This window comes from Bufo gargarizans, chromosome 3, assembly GCF_014858855.1.
Source record: "Bufo gargarizans isolate SCDJY-AF-19 chromosome 3, ASM1485885v1, whole genome shotgun sequence".
Lineage (NCBI taxonomy): Eukaryota > Metazoa > Chordata > Amphibia > Anura > Bufonidae > Bufo > Bufo gargarizans.
Window position 1 is genome coordinate 218,755,636 of NC_058082.1, and position 18,380 is coordinate 218,774,015.

The 18,380-nt window shown below is 43.4% G+C and overlaps 1 protein-coding gene across 1 annotated transcript in view; it reads left to right on the forward strand.

The window, feature by feature from the left end:
- Positions 1 to 18,380, forward strand: part of MRPS9 (mitochondrial ribosomal protein S9) — a 151,419-nt gene that overhangs the window by 121,366 nt on the left and 11,673 nt on the right. The window contains exons 9-11 of the mRNA XM_044285557.1: positions 6,233 to 6,321; positions 8,818 to 8,893; positions 14,998 to 15,166. Coding sequence (XP_044141492.1) covers positions 6,233 to 6,321; positions 8,818 to 8,893; positions 14,998 to 15,166 — 334 coding nt within the window. The remainder of the gene's footprint in view (positions 1 to 6,232; positions 6,322 to 8,817; positions 8,894 to 14,997; positions 15,167 to 18,380) is intronic.

The window sequence follows — 18,380 nt, forward strand, 5'->3', positions numbered from 1 at the left end:
GCAGACGGTTGTATTATCTGAACGGATGCAGACGGTTGTATTATCTGAACGGATCCGCACCAAACGCGAGTCTGAAAGTAGCCTAAGCCACCGCTGCTGGATAGTGCGGTTTTAGCCATGTCATACATGGAAAGTAATGTGTCATGGGCATTTTACATGTGATTAGCTGTGCATTATATTTGTGGTTCTAAGGTCTGTACCTTTTCCCCCGCTCGACACATAAATGTGTATATAATATGTTTTTTTAATGTAAGTTCTGTTGTTATCGTTGACCTTGAGCAAATGAGTTTTTGTGCCCTGGCAGAAATGAAAGGGGTGATAAATGCAGAGTGCGCCTTTGCTGAGTAATGGAGCCGCAGCACAGTTTCCACAGAGGTTCTCTCTCCTGCTCAGCCTCCGGCAGCCGCAGGACCCCTGCTGTTCATTTAAATAGGTATGTCAAATCTGCCTGGAGATGCCGCCGGTTTGATCTGTGGTAATATTTGTGAAGGTTCCATATGGACTTGAGCCCCCTGCAGTGCTAAGAAATAATGTACAACGCTTCATGGTGCAGACGCAAATTTCCTCAGAAAAAGGATGCAGTGCTGCGTTTTAGCTGTCGGAGTGGATGATGGAGAGGACGCGCTAGGCCTGTCAACTCGTTACACGGATGGGTTGCACGCAGCGAGGCTGTGGAAAATCTGTGCCTTTTAACTTTTCTACTTAATCACGGTTGTAGCATTGCCTTTAGACTGTATGCTACATTAATTCTCTTCCTGCCTTCCGCCTCTCATCCCAAGTTTCGTAGGGGGAAAAAAAAAAGATAGAAAAAGTCTAGCATGCAGGTCTTGTCGAGGCCTTATCAAACAGCTGTCATCCCACAAGCCATTTGCATTTGTTTTGGCTGAAACAGAGCAACCCAAGGGCAAGATGTGTTTGTTGCATTCCATCATAATGAAGAAATTACACATTTTGGAAGGAATAAAGCTTTTATTTGTAGTGGCTGTGCTTCAGAACCATTTAACCCTAACACCTCAAAGTATAATGTCACAGACAATGCTGAAAGCTTGAAGGTACCTCAGGCATTTAACCTGCTGGGATTCACCATCTCAGATCATACCTGCTATCAAACAAGGTACCTTTTTATCCTTTTCGCTTTCCATCCAAGTTTTATCATGCATATCAGTGTACATTATATGAATAAGATATGCGGGACTAGAAATACATCTATTTGTGATTACATGTAAGTGTATGAGATGGATTGGAAGCTCCTGTCTTAGGCATCTCTGCAGGACCAGCTATGGAACTTCAGGTGGGACTTCATTTGAAGGTGATGCCTCGTGGAAATGAAGCCAGCATGGCGATTTGGGGCGCAGCTCTCCTCTGATACATAAAGGGGTTCCTGATCTGGCGATGACCCTGAAGATGGCATATGCACAGGGTTGTCATCTGTGGACAGCCCCCATTAACACCTATTCCCCCTCTCCAAATTCATATTCTCAAGGACTTATACCGATATTCTGTGCATTTTCATATTTGAGAGAAAAAAAAACTAAATTTCTGTTACGGCGTTCACCACATAGATTAAATTTTTTTTAAAATATTTTAATAGTTTGGTCTTTTCGGACGTGGCAATATGTGATATGTTTATTTTTGTTATATATATGTTTTATATGTAAAATTGGGAAATCCTTCTTCCCTGTGCTGCTAAGTGAACATGAGCGCGCTGACAGCAACACGCTCATGTTCTGTGATAGCGCGCTGGGTGCGTTTTCGGCAAGGTTAGATGCCGATACCGATAACTTTTGAAAATCATGAATAGCGACCAATAATATCATTAACTCCGACAATGGGTCGATCCCTAGTGTATACATTCAAGCTCTCTACTTGCTGTCAGTGAGTGGAAGCACTGCCCTGGAACACCAGACATCAACCCTAATTAGACTTTTTCCATCGGAGGGAGCTAACGGTCTTCTGTGATTGGCACAGGAAATGATTGTTACATTTGAGTAGCCACTGGTGGGATTCTCAGTATAGAACCATAATGGGAGTCAGATATCCTATATAATGGATACAATTATCTGGTACGTTTCACTGTCATACTCTGTGGGCACACTTTTAGGGCTCTTACAGACGCCGTATGCTGTCCGCAAAAATGCGGATCTTTCTTTTATTTTATTTTTTTTGCGGACAGTTCAGCATGTCCGCAATTTTTTTTATTGCATTCCGCATTTTTGCAGACCCCTAGACTTCAATGGGGCCACGTGCTGATTTTCACTGACAAGTATAGGACCTGTTTTATTTGTTTTGCGGAAGAAAAGGACCCCATAGAAGTGAATAGGTCCGCATCTAATTCGTAAAAAAAAAAAAAATCCGCATTTTTGCGGACATTAAATGACAGTTTGAATGAGCTCTTATATATAGAAGTAGCAGCATAAAGCAATAACTAAAGACTATCTGGTGAACAGTACTATAATGGCACTGTAGTATGAAACATATGTAAGGTAAAACCATTGCTTAGGTGCTAACTACCCAAAGAGCTCTGAGAAGTCAGAGGGCTTATAACCAAATTTGGGTTTTAGAGGCTTGGGAACGGTAAGCTGCAGTTAGGTATGACTGGAGTTATTGAAACATCCGAGCCTGCTGTGCTCCATGGTTTCAGTAACTCCTATAGCAGTGAATGGGAGCTACGGGTATAGCACAGCAGAGCAAGCTGACCCGTTTCTGGTAACTCGGGAGTTACGGATACACTATAGCTTGCCGTCCTATGATGTATGCTTAGCTCCCATTCACTGCTATGGGACTTAGGCTACTTTCACTCTAGCGTTTACATTTTCTTGTATTGAGATCCGTCATGGGATCTTAATACCGGAGAAAAACGCTTCCGTTTTGTCCCCATTCACTGTCAATGCGGTTGTATTATGAGTAAAACCGCTGGTGTGAAAGTAGCCTTACAGGAAACAGTTGAGTGCAGCAGGCTTGGATGTTTCTATAACTCCATTCACACGTCCGTAAGTGTTTTGCGGATCCGCAAAACACCTACACCTGCAATGTGCGATCTGCAATTTGTGGACCGCACATCACAGATACTATAATAGAAAATGCCTTTTCTGGTCTGCAATTGCGAACAAGAATAGGACATGTTCTATTTTTTTCAGGAATGGAATTGCGGATCCCGAAAAAAAGGATGTGGATCCCGGAAATTGCGGATTCGCATCCGTTCCAGCCCCATTGAGAGTGAATGAGTCTGCAAATTGCGGAACGAATGCGGACCCAAATTACGGACGTGTGAATGGACTCTGATTATTCCTATCTTCGCCACGAAAGATTGACATGGAAATACCTGTTTAAAGGTGTTGCCCCCCCCCCGCCCCCCCCTCCTCCCATAACAACTTATCCACAGGATAGGGGAAAAGTGTTTGATCATGGAGGTGCAGTGATGCCCCATTCAACCCTATAGGACTGCTGAAGAGTAACCAAGTACAGCAGTCTATCTTCAGCAGGCTCATAGAGTTGACTGGCGCGGCAACTTGCATACGTGACCACTGTTTCATTTGTTCCAGGGACTCTGGCACCTCTAGTGGTTGGACCGCCAACAGTCAGATATTTATCCATGTGATGTAAAAAAAAAATCTCAGATGCATTGACTTGAATAGGCTAGTGTAGAGGGAAAAAATGGACTAGAATAGCGCATTCTGCGATAACGTTCTCTGCACGGACCAATACGCCATGTAGTATTAATATATTTTACAATGTGTTAGCTGTTCCTTGTATCCTCTGCTGTGTGGAGACAATATAACACTTCTAGAAGAAAGCCGCAGTGGTCCATGACAGTAAGATGTGTAGAGGAGTATGCTGTGTGACACTGAATGGCGTTTCATCAGTTACTAGTACAGTTCTTCCCGCGGTTCTGTCCATTTGCAGGGCCCTTTCTGCTCACCCTTGACTTTATAAATAAATGCTATCGTTTATTTAGTTGTGTTTTACAATATGTCTTTTATGCTCCAGTGGCTTGGAGAGTTTAGTCTTATAAATGGCACACAGTCTTCTGGGTAATGTGGTCCTGTAGTCTCGTGCCTCAGCTGGTGTTTCATGTAGTGACAGCCTCATTGCTCTTGTCTGTCTTCTGCTCAGCGGAGGGTTCGGCGGTGAATAGCACAGCGCTTGTGAGTACTAAATCTGGGAAATATCACCGCTATTAGTATTCATTTACATACAGTTTAAATCCCATTTCTGGTCATTAGAGAATAACTAGGATGGATAACAATGTGTAAACCTGCCTGCCCTTTTACAGAGCATGGCGGAGTCGATACCTGTGCTCACAGCTGCTGCTTTCTCTGCAGTTTAGATTCTGATTTAACTTTCAGTAAAAATAAATTCTGCTCGGCACATAACAGCATATCATATTTTATAAGAAAAGTCTAAATTGATATTTCTTCATAGCCACTGTTCTCCGTACAGGAAAATTGCCTAATAACCTTATTTGCAGGATTCGTTTGCAGGGGACACACATCTCTGAGCCATTGCATTTGATCAGAGATATGGACAGATGGACCGGACAGAATAGCACAGCAGGGGATGTCATTCTCATCCGGGACAACAGAAAACTGACAGAATCACAATGACATTGTGCCTTGACTGCCTTATGAGCCGTAATATTAAACGGGAACCTGTCAGCCAGTTTGACCCACAAAACATGCTAAATTTGTGACCAAGAATGCAGTTGCAACATACCTATGTGTATCGTCTGGGGGGGGCATGACCGACAAAAAGCAGTGTGAACGCAAGGGTCTGCCGGTTGTCCAAGCAGAGAGGAGTGTCTTGTGCTCTCCAGAATAAATGTTCCCCCAAACCCTTCCCCCCTCAGCTCTTCACTGACCACTCCGTGGTCTCCTGGAATGGACTCTAGAGCCGTCCGTGAGCAAACTGGAGGGGTCAGGGACTGTTTACAGAGACACTTAGCACTACAGTGTGCGACAGATTAAAACTTTTTCTCACCCATGTTCTTACTAAGAACATCCACAAACAGGTTAAAACTGCTGACTCATTCCCTTTAACCTCTTGGTGCTGTAAACAATCTTTTTTTTTTTCTTTCTGCCCTCCAACAGCCATAACTTTTTTACTTTGTCGTCCAAATAGGCTTTCCTTTTGCGGGACAGGTTGTACTTTCTAACGGCACCATTTAAAGGGGATTTTCACCCAGGCAGCGCTGTTTTTGCGTTGTATAGGGCAAGGGCTGTTTTGTTCCACCTAGCAATGTTTCCGGTGGCACTGATGGGTGGGCTTTAACCACTGCCTTAGCAGTTTTACAGGCTAGAGCAGCGCTAAAGCCTGCCCATTAGTGCTGGGGAAGTCACGGGGCTCACTGCTAGGCAGAATTCTCCGCCTCACTTTACCCATTGAGAGCCCGGTACGTCACCGCATCTCCCCCAAAAAAAAAAAGCCTTTGCCCTGCGTGATTTTGCACAGGGCAAAGGAGAGCATCAGAGCATGAAATGCTCATATCAAGGAGGCTGCCTGGGTGAAAATGGGGGTATGTGTAGGTTCAGCTCTGAACTCGGACAACCCCTTTTTATACAATGTATTGGGAAGCTGGGAAAAATTGTTTAATGAGGTGGAATTGGAAAAAAAAAACTCCACCATTGTATGATTTCCTGTTCTGCACCATTGTTTTAAGCGTTTTGTGTTTACAGTAAAAAATTACCTTTATTCTGCAGGTCAGTACAACTACCAAATCTATGTACTTTTCATTATAGGGGTTGTGCAGCGGTGTTATATTGATGACCTATTCTCAGGATAGGCCATTAATACCAGATCAACGGGGCTCCAACTCCCAGCACCCCGCTGATCAGCTGTTTGAAGGGGTCGCGGTCCTTGTGCATGCGCTGCAGAGTTTACCTGCACGCCGTATCCTTGGTAGCAGCGGTGCAATGTAATAATTGCTTATCCCAGTACTTTCTCTCCAGAATGCAGCAGTGGGGCACAGTATGGAAGGTAGCGATATTCAGCCTACAAGGCACTGTGCTTGGTTTAACAGTAACTTTCCTGGTGACAGATTCCCTTTAAATGATCGTATAAAGAGAGAACATATTGCTAAGAGAGTAGAGATGTTGACAAGCCAAATATCTACTTCAGGAGTGGGGGAAATATGGGCTTGCATTCTTCTAATGCACTGCATGATGCTGGTTTGAACGTGGCCACAGTGGATGTCCTCATACCCGTGCCTCTAATTATTTTATCCATTGGCTTTTAGGATGCACATGCAAAGTTTCTCTCAATTCGAGCACATGGAGAAGAAGTCAAGAGGAAAGGCTTAAGTGCGGAAAATGAGAAACCAGTGATGTGGGTATATATTGTTTGCCAGAAAGCAAGAATTAACTTTTCATGTGTAACCACAGTTGGAGTTCATTAGTTGTAGTCCAAACTTTGCTCCAGTAATACTTTCTGTGAGGTGGACAGTATAGTATATTTCATTATGCAGTGTCTCATGTAGAGAGGATTTATAGATCTATACAAGTGTATTACTGTAGTGCAGAGGCGGCATGAAGCGCATTAGGCTGCATTCACACAACCATATGTAGTTTGTGGTCTGCAAAACGCGGATCCCAAAAAAAAGATCCAGATGACATCTGTGGGACTTCCGTGTTGCATCTGTTTTGTAACAGTGTTTGTTCTGTCTTTTTGCTGGACTGGAGAACGGGCATGCTGATGAGGACAGCACGCGGTGTGCTGTCCATTTTTATTTTTTTTTCTAGACCCATAGAAACAAATGGGTCCGTGCGCAATCCGCACCCAAAAATATGGTTGTGTGAGTGGGCACTTGAGAGCACAAAACTAGTTTTCCACTGGCTAACATGGTGCCACACTTTTTCCTTTTTCTTCTGATTTGTTGCGCCACATTATTCATATGTTTTAACGGAGGGGTCGCTGCCCTTTCCATTTAAGTCAATAGAAGTTATGGAAAGAGCAGAACAAGTGACAGTGGCTGCTGGAAATCAGCAGACTCCTATTCTTCATATAGGTGAGGCTCCCAGATGAGTGGAAGTCATTAAAGTTGAGCATTTTATAGTAAAAAGTTGACCAGCTTTCAAATATATTTTTTGTGTCAACTTAGTTTTTTAAAGATATGTTTGTTGACCTGACCAAATGCTTCTCATTGTTGAGGGTTTGCTTTAGTTGTATCCATTCCAGGCAATATACTGTGAACTATTACACTTAGGGCTCATGCACGCGGCCGTTGATCGGCTGTTCCGTGCATTGGGACCGCAATTTGTGGTCCCCAGTGCACGGGCAACATCCATGCGGATTCCGCAGACTGATCCAGACCCAATCGACTTGAATGGGTCCGTGGTCCGTTCACACCACAAAAAAAGTAGTGCATCCAATACGGGCAATGGCCGTGTGCATGAGCCCTTATACTGCTGCATTGTAGTAACTTCTCAGGACAGGAGAGCTACAGTTGTAGCCAACGTTCCCTTGACTGGCATAACGTGTTAACACAAATCTCATTACAATAATACATGTCGTGTTAAAGTGACCGCCTGGAGTCAAGATAACACTAGCTACATCTGTACTTTTTCTTTTTAGCTTATTGAAGTCTGCTTAATTTGGATGCAAGTTTTAAGTTTGTATGGGGTTTTACTTCTGTTATCCCTTGCGCTGGTTTTAATAATTTCCCCCAAAATGTATTATAACGTTTTACAGTATTTTTGTAGTACATTGACAAAACTTTATTTCCCCAAAAAGTCACAGCCCATTTTAAATGGAAGGGTCACCTTCACACATCTTCTAACATTGTCACTAAAAATGTCTGCCTTTGTGCCCTGTGGCCCCCACCGATTGCTAGAATGAAGGGACAATGCCACTCCTCTCAGGTTTCCTACGCACCGCAGTTGAAGTGTATTAGATATGCAGAATATGAAGGGGCAGCATTAGCGGTCACACTTCACAGTTATGATATGTCAGAAGATGTCATTATAGGTGAACCTTCCCATTATGCTTCCTTCACATCTGCACTTTTGGTTGCCATTGCCTGGTCCCTTACTTGCTGGACACGACAGACCTGAATGGTGTCTGACTATAATGGGGTCCTGGCATTATGTGCTGTTTTGATGGTATCCAACACAGCCTCCAATGCAGATGTGAACAAAGCCTTAACAGGTCTAAGGCTACTTTCACACTTGCGGCAGGACGGATCCAACAGGCTGTTCACCCTGTTGGATCCGTCCTTCCGCTATTTCGCCGGACTGCCGCTCCGTCCCCATTGACTATAATGGGGACGAGGGCGGAGCTCCAGTGCAGCACGGCAGTGCACAACGAAAGGCCACCGGATTAAAAGTCCTGCATGTCCAGCGGCACGGCGAAATAGCATAAGGACGGATCCGACAGGGTGAACAGCCTGTTGGATCTGTCCTGCCGCAAGTGTGAAAGTAGCCTGGCAGTTTTATGGCATATGAATGAGGTGTGTACAGGAGGATACAGTACTATGTGCCCCGATATCCCATTCCTGGAATAAGCTGTCATAATTCTTATCATAATCCATGATCTCCTTCATGAAATAAAATATTTCTCTGATGTTAGATATTATGTTCCACCTTTTCTCAGGAATGTGGGTCTTTAACCCCAGTGCCGCCTCCTTATGTTTCTGATATCACTGAAGCGGACCTGCTGTTCTCATAGAAATGTGCTATTTTTAGGCAGCATTTAAAATTGTGGTTTTCTCCCATGTTTTTGTGCATCACAAAGCCTCGGCTGCCGGTATTAGCGATATCAGGTGATGCGTCTCTAATTGGCTGAATAATTAGCGGGTGCGTAATGCTGTGTGTTTGCTTTGAACAGAGACCTCGCTGGCAGAAGATGGTTGATTAAGGAAGAATTAGAGAGCCTGCTAGTAGAAAAATTGACTGACCAAGACGTGAGTAATCATTTACAGCAAATAAAATAGTTTTTAGATTTTCTTTTTATGAATGTACCTTCATATCCCCTTAAGATAAAACTATGTTAAGTTGGTTGACCACTTTCTAATAGAGCATATGACTTGAAAACTATAACATTAAAGGACAACATATCAGAAAATAACACGTTTAAAAATAAAAATAAAATTCCATGCAGTAACGATTCTGGAGCTGCTTTTCCTATAACTGTATGTTGTTCTGTTCCTCAGTTATTGCTACTGACATTCATTATTGAATTTGCATTTGGGTGTTGCCAGTACGGGTGTCCTTGCACAGTCTCTCACTGTCTAATCACTGCTGCCAATATCAGACTGTGCACAGACAAACCCCCAGCTCGTAATACCCAGTTTTAGATTCATTAATAAACTTCTAGTAGGAATAAGTGAGGAATGGAACAACATAAAGCTATAAGAAAAGGTGGTTCTGAATCGATACTGTATAGGGAATAAAAACATGTAGTTACAGCAGACCTGTCAGGAGTGGTGACAGGTCCTCTTTAAGCTGATATTTCCTCTTCACAGAAGCGGTCGTCAGCATTGCTGTATGTATGCACTACAAAAAAAACTTAAACCATAAATATAGGACCCATCAACAATAGCACACACCCAAAAAGAAAGAAGCAGGAATGAAAAAATATTCACAAATGTGAAATCGATATTTCGAATAAATATAAAATGGGTAAAAAAAAAAGTTTAAATGGAGAAAAAAACTGGAACTAACGCTGGGTTCACACCTAAGCGTTTCGCAAACGTGCGTTTTTATGCGCGATTTTGTCGCGCGTTTTTATGCGCGTTTTTTGTAATGGTAAACGCGCGTTTGACGCGCGTTTGGGTGATTGACAGCAGTGTTGTCCAAAGAGTCTATGGCCCAAACGCGCGTCAAACGCGCCAAAAAAATCTCCTGTACTTGTTTGAGCGTCGGGCGTTTTACAGCGCGTTCAAACGCGCTGTAAAACGCGAAAATGTGAACCAGCCCCATAGGGAAGCATTGGTTTTCATGTGTTGTGCGTTTTACAGCGCGTAGGAACGCGCTGTAAAACGCTCAGGTGTGAACCCAGCGTAATCGGAAGTACTCACGAGGACTGCATGAATGCCATGTTTAGAACGTCCCAAGTGTCTAGTTTCAAAACTACAGAAGAAATTTGAAAGGATGACCATAAACCAGGGCACCCCCCACGGGTCACACAATTATTTTTGACCGATATACTATATAAGGTGGTGTATACTATGCAGATGTTTCAAAACAAAGCACCATTTTTGTCACTAGACGCTTCTTACTTAAAAGGGATCTCTCACCAGGATGTTGGACTACTATCGGCTGTAATACATGAGTAGTACTACAGATGGGAAGTCCAGGTCACTTCTCCCTTTCTCCTGCTGTCAGTGCTTTAATACATTGTCGGGACTGCTGTGCATGCGCGGAGGAGTCCTCTTCCTTATATTAGCGCAGCATTGTGGACTGTGTATTTCAGCTCTTCTCTGAGAGCTGGCAGCAGTGGAATTGGGGGCAGTAGGAAAATAAATTAAATAAAATAGCAGTCTTCATTCCTTATGTGCAGGACACCTCACGTATCATGTATTGCTGCAGATAATAGTCCAGAATCGTGGTGGCAGATTACCTTTAAAGGGGTTGGCCAATTTAGGGTTCCGCAAAAAAAAACAGAATGTACTCCGTATGCATTCCGTTTTTCCGTTCCGTTTAAAGATGGAACATGTCCTATTATTGCCCACAAATCACGTTCCGTAGGTCCGCAAAAAATGTAGTCGGTATGTCTTTCTTTCGTATCCGTTCCGTTTTTGCGGAACCATCTATTGAAAATTTTATGCCCAGCCCAATTTTTTCTATGTAATTACTGTATATGCCATACGGAAAAACGGAAACACTATTGAAACAAAAAACGGATCCGTTAAAAACGGCCCGCAAAACACTGAAAAAGCCATACGGTCGTGAGAACAAGCCCTTAGACTCAGAATTCTAAAAATGTCAGTCATGTTTCCTCAGTGCAAGCAGCCTTGACTTTGTACTGTCCCCAACTGCTGGCATGTGGACGTGTCCAGTGTATGAGCAGATACAGGGGATCCATTTTCCATTCAGCGCCTGCACCAAATTACTAAAACCCAGGATCAGCCCGAGCAGGTGGTTACCTAAACATGACATGTAACCACCGCCATCTTACAGGTGATGAGGAACATAATTTCTTTATTATTATATGCACTTTATATTATTTATGCACTATACAATATGGACGCCCCAGTGAAGGTCTTATAAATTAATTTTTTTTTTAAATGGCTACATAAAGAACAAACTCCCTACATACTAAAATGTAGTTCATAATGCTAGAATATGAGACTGGATTCATATATAGATACATGGCGAGAGGAGGGAGCTGCAGTAATGGACTTGGTCATGTGATGGATCACGTGATCACTGATGGCATCCCTTGATGGCCTTCTTTTCCGCTCATATATCTGCACTTAGGCAGGTGATTCATAATTTTTTACAGGTGACTAAATTTTTTACAGGTGACTAAACATATACAGGTGACTAAACAGAACAGCCCATAGATCACTACTGTCAGTGACGTGCCACTTCTCTGCATGCCCTGAACCCTTTCTACACTGTGCTCGGGGGTCCCTACTAAAGGGAGCTGCAGGGAATCGGTAGCCCTCCAGATTAATAGAGAGTGGAGATTTCGGGAATCGTTGTTGAGCTGAATATTTGGATGTTCACGGACACAAGTATGGCTGTTTGGTTTCACAAGCCAAAGTTAGAGTAAAAGCCATTGTCAGATCAGTTAGCAGCCGGTAGCCTGCTTGTGGACAGCTTGCAGATGGCTGCAGATGTATTTTCTGTACTGCACAGAGTAGAAAGAAACTCAAGTGATGTAAAAAAAAAATGCCTTTATAGGATCCAAGATGAAGCAGCACTATAGGATGTTTTAACGTTACCATGTATCGTTCAGTTGTAATGCAGCCGATTTTACATCATTTAGGCTGGGTTCCGACCTGAGCGTTTTACAGCGCATTCCTACGCGCTGTAAAACGCTCAACAGGCAAGAACCAATGATTCCCTATGGGAATGGTTCTCACCTGAGCGTTTTACAGCGCGTACGATCGCGCTGTAAAACGCCCGACGCCCCAAGAAGTACAGGAGCTTCTTTGGGGCGTCTTGTCGCGCGTTCCCGTACATAGACTTTAGCGGGAACGCGCGACAATGGGCGTTCGCTTGTCTCTGTATGCGCGATTGCAAACGCCCGTACAATCGCGCATACAGAGCGTACGTTCAAGTACGCTCAGGTGTGAACCCAGCCTTAGGCTTTGTTCACACCCTACATTGGGCTAGGCTCACATCTGCCTCAGAGGCTTTGTTAGGGGCACATCGATGGACAGGTCATATGACAGATATAGCTCTCCATTTCTTCGCTGGATGGAACAGAAAACCGGAAATGATTAGCACAGACGTGCACCCAACCTTACTACTTTTCCATCAGACTTTATTTTCTTTTTGATGGTCAGAAGGGTGCAGCAGCATACCTGACCGACCCATTATAAGTAAATTGACAAACGAATCTGTCAGGCATATCATAATTGCCATCAAGTATCAACTACTTGTACTTGGATATCCACTGCAGTTTAGGGCTCATGCTCACGAACGTGTTTTTTTTTTTTTTTTTGCGGACTGTATGTGGAACCGTTCATTTCAACGGGTCCGCAAAATAAAAACTAAAGTTGCTCCGTGTGCATTCCGTTTCCGTATGTCCATTCCGCAAAAAAATTGAACGTGTCTTATTATTGTCCGCATAATGGACAAGGATAGTACTGTTCTATTAGGGTCTGTTCCGTTACACAAATACGGACGTCATCCGTATTTTTTGAGGACTGCAAAAAAAAAAATACGGTTATCTGTACGAGCCCTAAAGCTGCATCACTCGTAAAAGAAAAAGCATTAGAAAAATATTCCAATGACTGAATTGCTTGGGCAGACCATAAATTCCTTGACATTTTTGCGCAATGTTTTTAGAAAGTGAAACGCATCCTTTCTAAATGCACTTGTCACATAAGATCACATACTGTATTTAAATAATTTGCCTTCTCTTTTCATTGGTTTCTGTTGCTGACTCTTACATCACAGTTAGAGGTTATCGCACTTAACATCATTTATTAACTATACACAGGATTCTGAGAACAAGGGGTCTCCGCACCCTCCACTGGAATGGAGCGTTAGTGCACATGTTAGTCCACACTTCTAGGGGACTGATGGACTACCACTTCATTCAGACCCTGAACTTAAGGACCCTCATTCTTGGGATTGCTGAGTCCCAGCAGTCAAAGCCCCCAGTGATTCTACATTTATTACCTGTCCTGTGAAGAGGTGATAAATCATTCACAAGTGTCCACACATCCATTAAGGGCTGGAGAAATCCACTGTAAGTCTGGCAATTTACGTGTCGTGGTCATACAGCTTGCGGGTCACAAGGTGACTACATATACTTTAATTCTGTTGCGATGTAGCATCTGGATACTGCGCTCTTTGGCTGCATAGCCCCAGTTGTAGTGTAGTGCTAGCCTAATGCTATTCTCCTGGCTTCTAATATCATATGAGTACTAGTTGTGTCTCCACATGTTTATTACTCATGTGTGGATGGCATGCCAGATGTGGAATCCGGTTGGAGTCATTGTCATCTGGGATGTTTGGCATCAACCCTTCCTTATACAAAACCTTGACAGAGAAAAAAAGGGAGAATAAACAAAGCATTTTGTAATACATGTGATACTCGCGCCTAGCCCCTTCATTCCCCCTTGCTAGACGCTCTCTACCAGTTGACTGACCACGCTAGGCATCTGAACCGTGCTCTTGCCTGGCCCTGTCAATCCACTGGGAGGGCAGAGAAGCTAGGGTGCACGGAGTGTCACAGGTCCGCCCTCTGTGCACTTAAGACAATTTGTATATTGATTAACCAGCATTTTTTTTTCTCGCCATTGTGGTGACAAATTGGGTAGAGAGAAGTATGAATTTAATTAGTCATTGTGCCTAGTTTGGTATGGATTTTACAGGTGACATATCCATGTAAAGTAAATGCTGAGAAATTCACAGCATGCACCAATTTTGTCCCTTTCCTGTCTATAACTCAGGGATGCTCAACCTGTGGCCCTCCAGCTGTTGCAAAACTCCCCGCATGTCCTAAAAGCTGTAGGCTGTCCAGGCATGATTGGAGTTGTAGTTTTGCAACAGCTGGAGGGTCACAGTTTGGGCATCCCTGAGATCCGGAAAAAAATCAGACGCATCGGGATGGCAAGCGGAATCCAGATGTGTCTGTTTTGTGGATGGAGATCTGAATGGCTGCCTGTCCACTGTGATAAAAGAATGGCACTTTTACTATTATGTCTGGTTCAGCTCCTATAGAAACTCTGCAGGCTATGTGGGCGATCACATTGCTTTCCAGTAAGTAGTTAACGAAGAAATGGCTGAGCAGAATTTGTAGCCACTTTCCAAACGATGACTCAAGGATTTCTAGATATACAGTATTTATTTTCACCGACCTGACATACTGGTAGAAAATCTAAAAAAAAAAACCCTATTTTATTTCTACTATATTATACTCACATTTTGGCAGCATAAGTCCTTTTAATGGCAACCGCATCCCCATAAACAAAGAAAGTTAATTGTTCAAGGAGATTAAAGTCTAATAAGGTCTTAAAGGTGGCGAAATTTCATAAACGCCATTTGTAGAAAGTGCCAAAAGAAAATGCAAATCAGCTGGCAAGTGGAGAGAAATTCTTGAAGGCTCATATAATTTGCAGAGGTTTGTGACAAGATTCCTTCAATTACAAATGAGTAGCTTAAAAACTGCTTTGATTCATTGTTGTCTGCAAAACAGGGCCCGGGGATTTTGTGGAGCATAGAAATGTATTGTCTCACACTGTTTGAAAATGAACATCCATATGCCAAAGTGTCAATCTGACAGGGAATGTCAATGAGAGTCCTGCCTTGCCAAGCTCCAGCCTAGAACTACAGCACAGGCAATTACTCTGACACCTCCTAATGAGTTTTTGTTTGCCTGCAGTACCTGTATTTTCTCCAAACGATGGAACGCTTGGTGAGCCTGCCACACAGCAGCATTGAGGAAGACTATGCACACAGATACTGCAAGAATCTGGAAATCCAGTCCAAAAAGCAGACAATAAGTCCCCTGCAGTATGATGAACATGGAGTAGCATTCAGCACAGGGGAAGGTAACTACGTCATCGTATACATGTAATAACATATATTTCAGGGTGTGTGTGTGAATTCGGACATATTACTAGATGCACGTGATCTGCTTCCATCAGGTTTGTGGAGGCTAAAGGTGGCCATCAGGGGCGTAGCTAAAAGCTCATGGGCCGTGGTGCAAGAGTTCAGCTTGGGCCCCCGTCCCTCAGTGCTTGTTGGAAAGGGGCAGGGGAGCACGTAGCCTTCCTGCTGCCTGAGGCAAACATTAAAAGGGCACCCCCTCATGCCAAATTCTTAACCTAACCCCTTCCCTCCAGCCAGAGGTGTAAATTGACCAGCATGCACTTTATAATGCCAGTGTCTTATGTGACAGAAGGGTCTTTGGGCCCGGTAGCGACTGCTACCTCTGCACCCCCTAGAGATACGCCCCTGGTGGCCATACACCATCAGCAGCTGTTCCTCCAACCCCTGCCATACACGTATATGTTTGGTTTGGTGTTCTCAATGGGAAGAATAGAGTACGTTCCTGCCAAACATCTCTGGCAAAGGATTGGGCATGTTGAAAATGAAAGATGCCCGATCTGACATCTCCCAAACGAATGGTGGTCAAACATCTAATACATATTAGATGGTAGACCAGTCATGTCAAAATGAACAGGTTTGGCTGAACTTATTTTAAATTACATGGCAACCTCAATGCTTTTTTTTTTTTATATATATATATATATATCAGTTTCTTCTAAGGCAGATATCCTATGAATCGTTCAATGGGAATCAGACCACAAGTATGAACATCATACATATAGAAAATACTGTCCTTAAAGGGGTTATCCAGGAAGATACTTATGACTTATCCTCAGGATAGGTCATCACTATCAGATCTGTAAGGTGCGACACCCGGGACCCCTTTATAGAGTTGTTAAGAGACCTTAAGCACCACAGCCTCTTCCTAGGTGAGTGACCTCTTTGTACATCGGTCACATGGCCTAATTGCAGCTCATCCCTTTCAAGTCCATATGGCGCTATCCTTGGAAAGTTCACGGGAGCCTGCATCGCTGACCAGAGCTCCAGTGAGTGCAGAGGCTCCCTGAAACAGCTGATCGTCAGGGGTGCCAGGACTTGGACCCCCGCTGATGTGATAATGATGACCTATCCTGAGGATAAGTCATCATTATCTTTTGAAGGATAACCCCTTTAAGGGTCCATTCACACGTCCGTATCTGTTTTGCGGATCCGCAAAACCCAAACACTAGCAATGTGCGTTACACATTTTGCAGACCGCATATCGCAGGCACTCTCATAGAAAATGCCTTTTCTTGCATGTTCTATTTTTTGCGGATCCCTAAATGCGGATGCGGACAGCACATTACGGCCCCAATGAAAATCGATGGGTCCGCACCCGTTCCGCAAAATTGTCAGATATGCCTAATTTATTTACAGATGCTTCTTAATAAATTGGGCACCTCTCTGACAGTCCAAGCTAGCCAACGGCTGGTGTGGTCTCCAGTTATAGTAAATCCAGCAGGCAGTGCTAAGCCCTGCCTCTCAAATTAAGCCCCACTCTTTTATCAACACTTTAGAAAAGTGCGTCATAATTTGCTACTTTTTTATGGCACTTGTTCTGTAAAGACATTAGTAAATGCCGATAGCTGTACAGACCTGCACCATATTTATCACAATGGCCCAGCCTGGATGATAATTCTGCGGAGGCATAGACACTTTTATGTAACACTCTGCCAACCATTGGTTGGCTTACTTTGAGACTGAATTGTACGTCACGTTTGTGTCGCAGTTTTAAGGCAAAGACATTGCATCTTAAGCCAAACCCCTATTTTATGAAGCCACACCGCTTTCTGTGAAGCCATGGCCCTTTTCAGGGCTGAATACAAATCACATATAGCTGCATTGGAAAAAAAATCATACTAAAGTTACAAAGAAAATCGGGATCAAGTGAAGATCATGTCCCCCTGGATTATTTAATTTATTTCACCAAATTTCCACATTTTTATTAAATATAAACCAATGTACATCCATCATCAATAATAATGATCATCAATCATGAGGAGCTTAGAGAAATAAATGAAATAATCCAGGGAGACCTGGTCCGAAAATCATTCCAATTGGGGAGTTAGAGCTCAGTGCAAAAAATAATACAGATGACTTAACATCAACAGCAAAAGCAATGCAGTATGATACACATGTAATGGTGTCAGTAGATAAACATACAATACCAGCCCATTTGGGACATGTTCACACCCTAAAAAGTCTTCCACCTCAGGCCCTGACCGGCTTTCCACATCATCATCTTTCTCATATCTTTCTTAAGGGCTATATAAGCACACTCGCAGGAAATAAAATAACTTTCTGAGTGTTTTATATAGTCCTTTTCACTTAATCAAATTGCTTTTTCTAACATTCGCATCTATTTTAAATCTCTGTAAGAATAGTAATCATTGATCCCCAAGATTAAAGGGTTTATCCTGATATTATACACTAGCAGAAGGACCCGGCTTTGCACGGGTATATTTAATCTATTTAATGTTTGAGTGCATCATTAAAAGATATCCACAGTATCCACTATAACAGTGACATCTACAGCACACCGCCCCCTTAACAGTGACCTCCTCAGCCTCCCACCCCTTAACACTGCCCCCCCCCCAGTGCCCTGTCTCCTTGAAATGGGACCTCCACAGTAGCCCACCCCCTTAACTTTGACCTTTACAGCAGTCTGCCCCTTTAACAGTGAGTTCCACAGCACCCCACCCCCTTGACAGTGACCTCCACAGGGGCTGGCCCCCTTAACAGTGACCGCTACAGTACCCGCCCCTTAACACTGACGATGGGTTACAGTCCCCTTAACTGTGACCTCCACCATTCCCGGCCCCCTTAACAGAGACCGGCACAGGGACTGCCCCTTTAACAGTGACCTCCATTGTTACCCCGCTCCCTTAAGTGACCTCACAGTACCCCGCTGCCCCTTTTAATAGTGGCCTCCACAGCAGTCGCCCCTTTATTAGTGACCTCCACAGTATCCCGTCTCGTTAACATTGACAACTAAAATGTAATGTTGATAAATGCAAGATAATGCATCGGGGGAGTATAAACCTAAGAGCAGAATATAAAATCAGTGATACAGTCCTAACCTCAGTATCTGAGGAAAGGGATTTAGGGGTCATTATTTCAGAAGACTTAAAGGTAGGCAAACAATGTCATAGAGCAGCAGGAAATGCTAGCTGA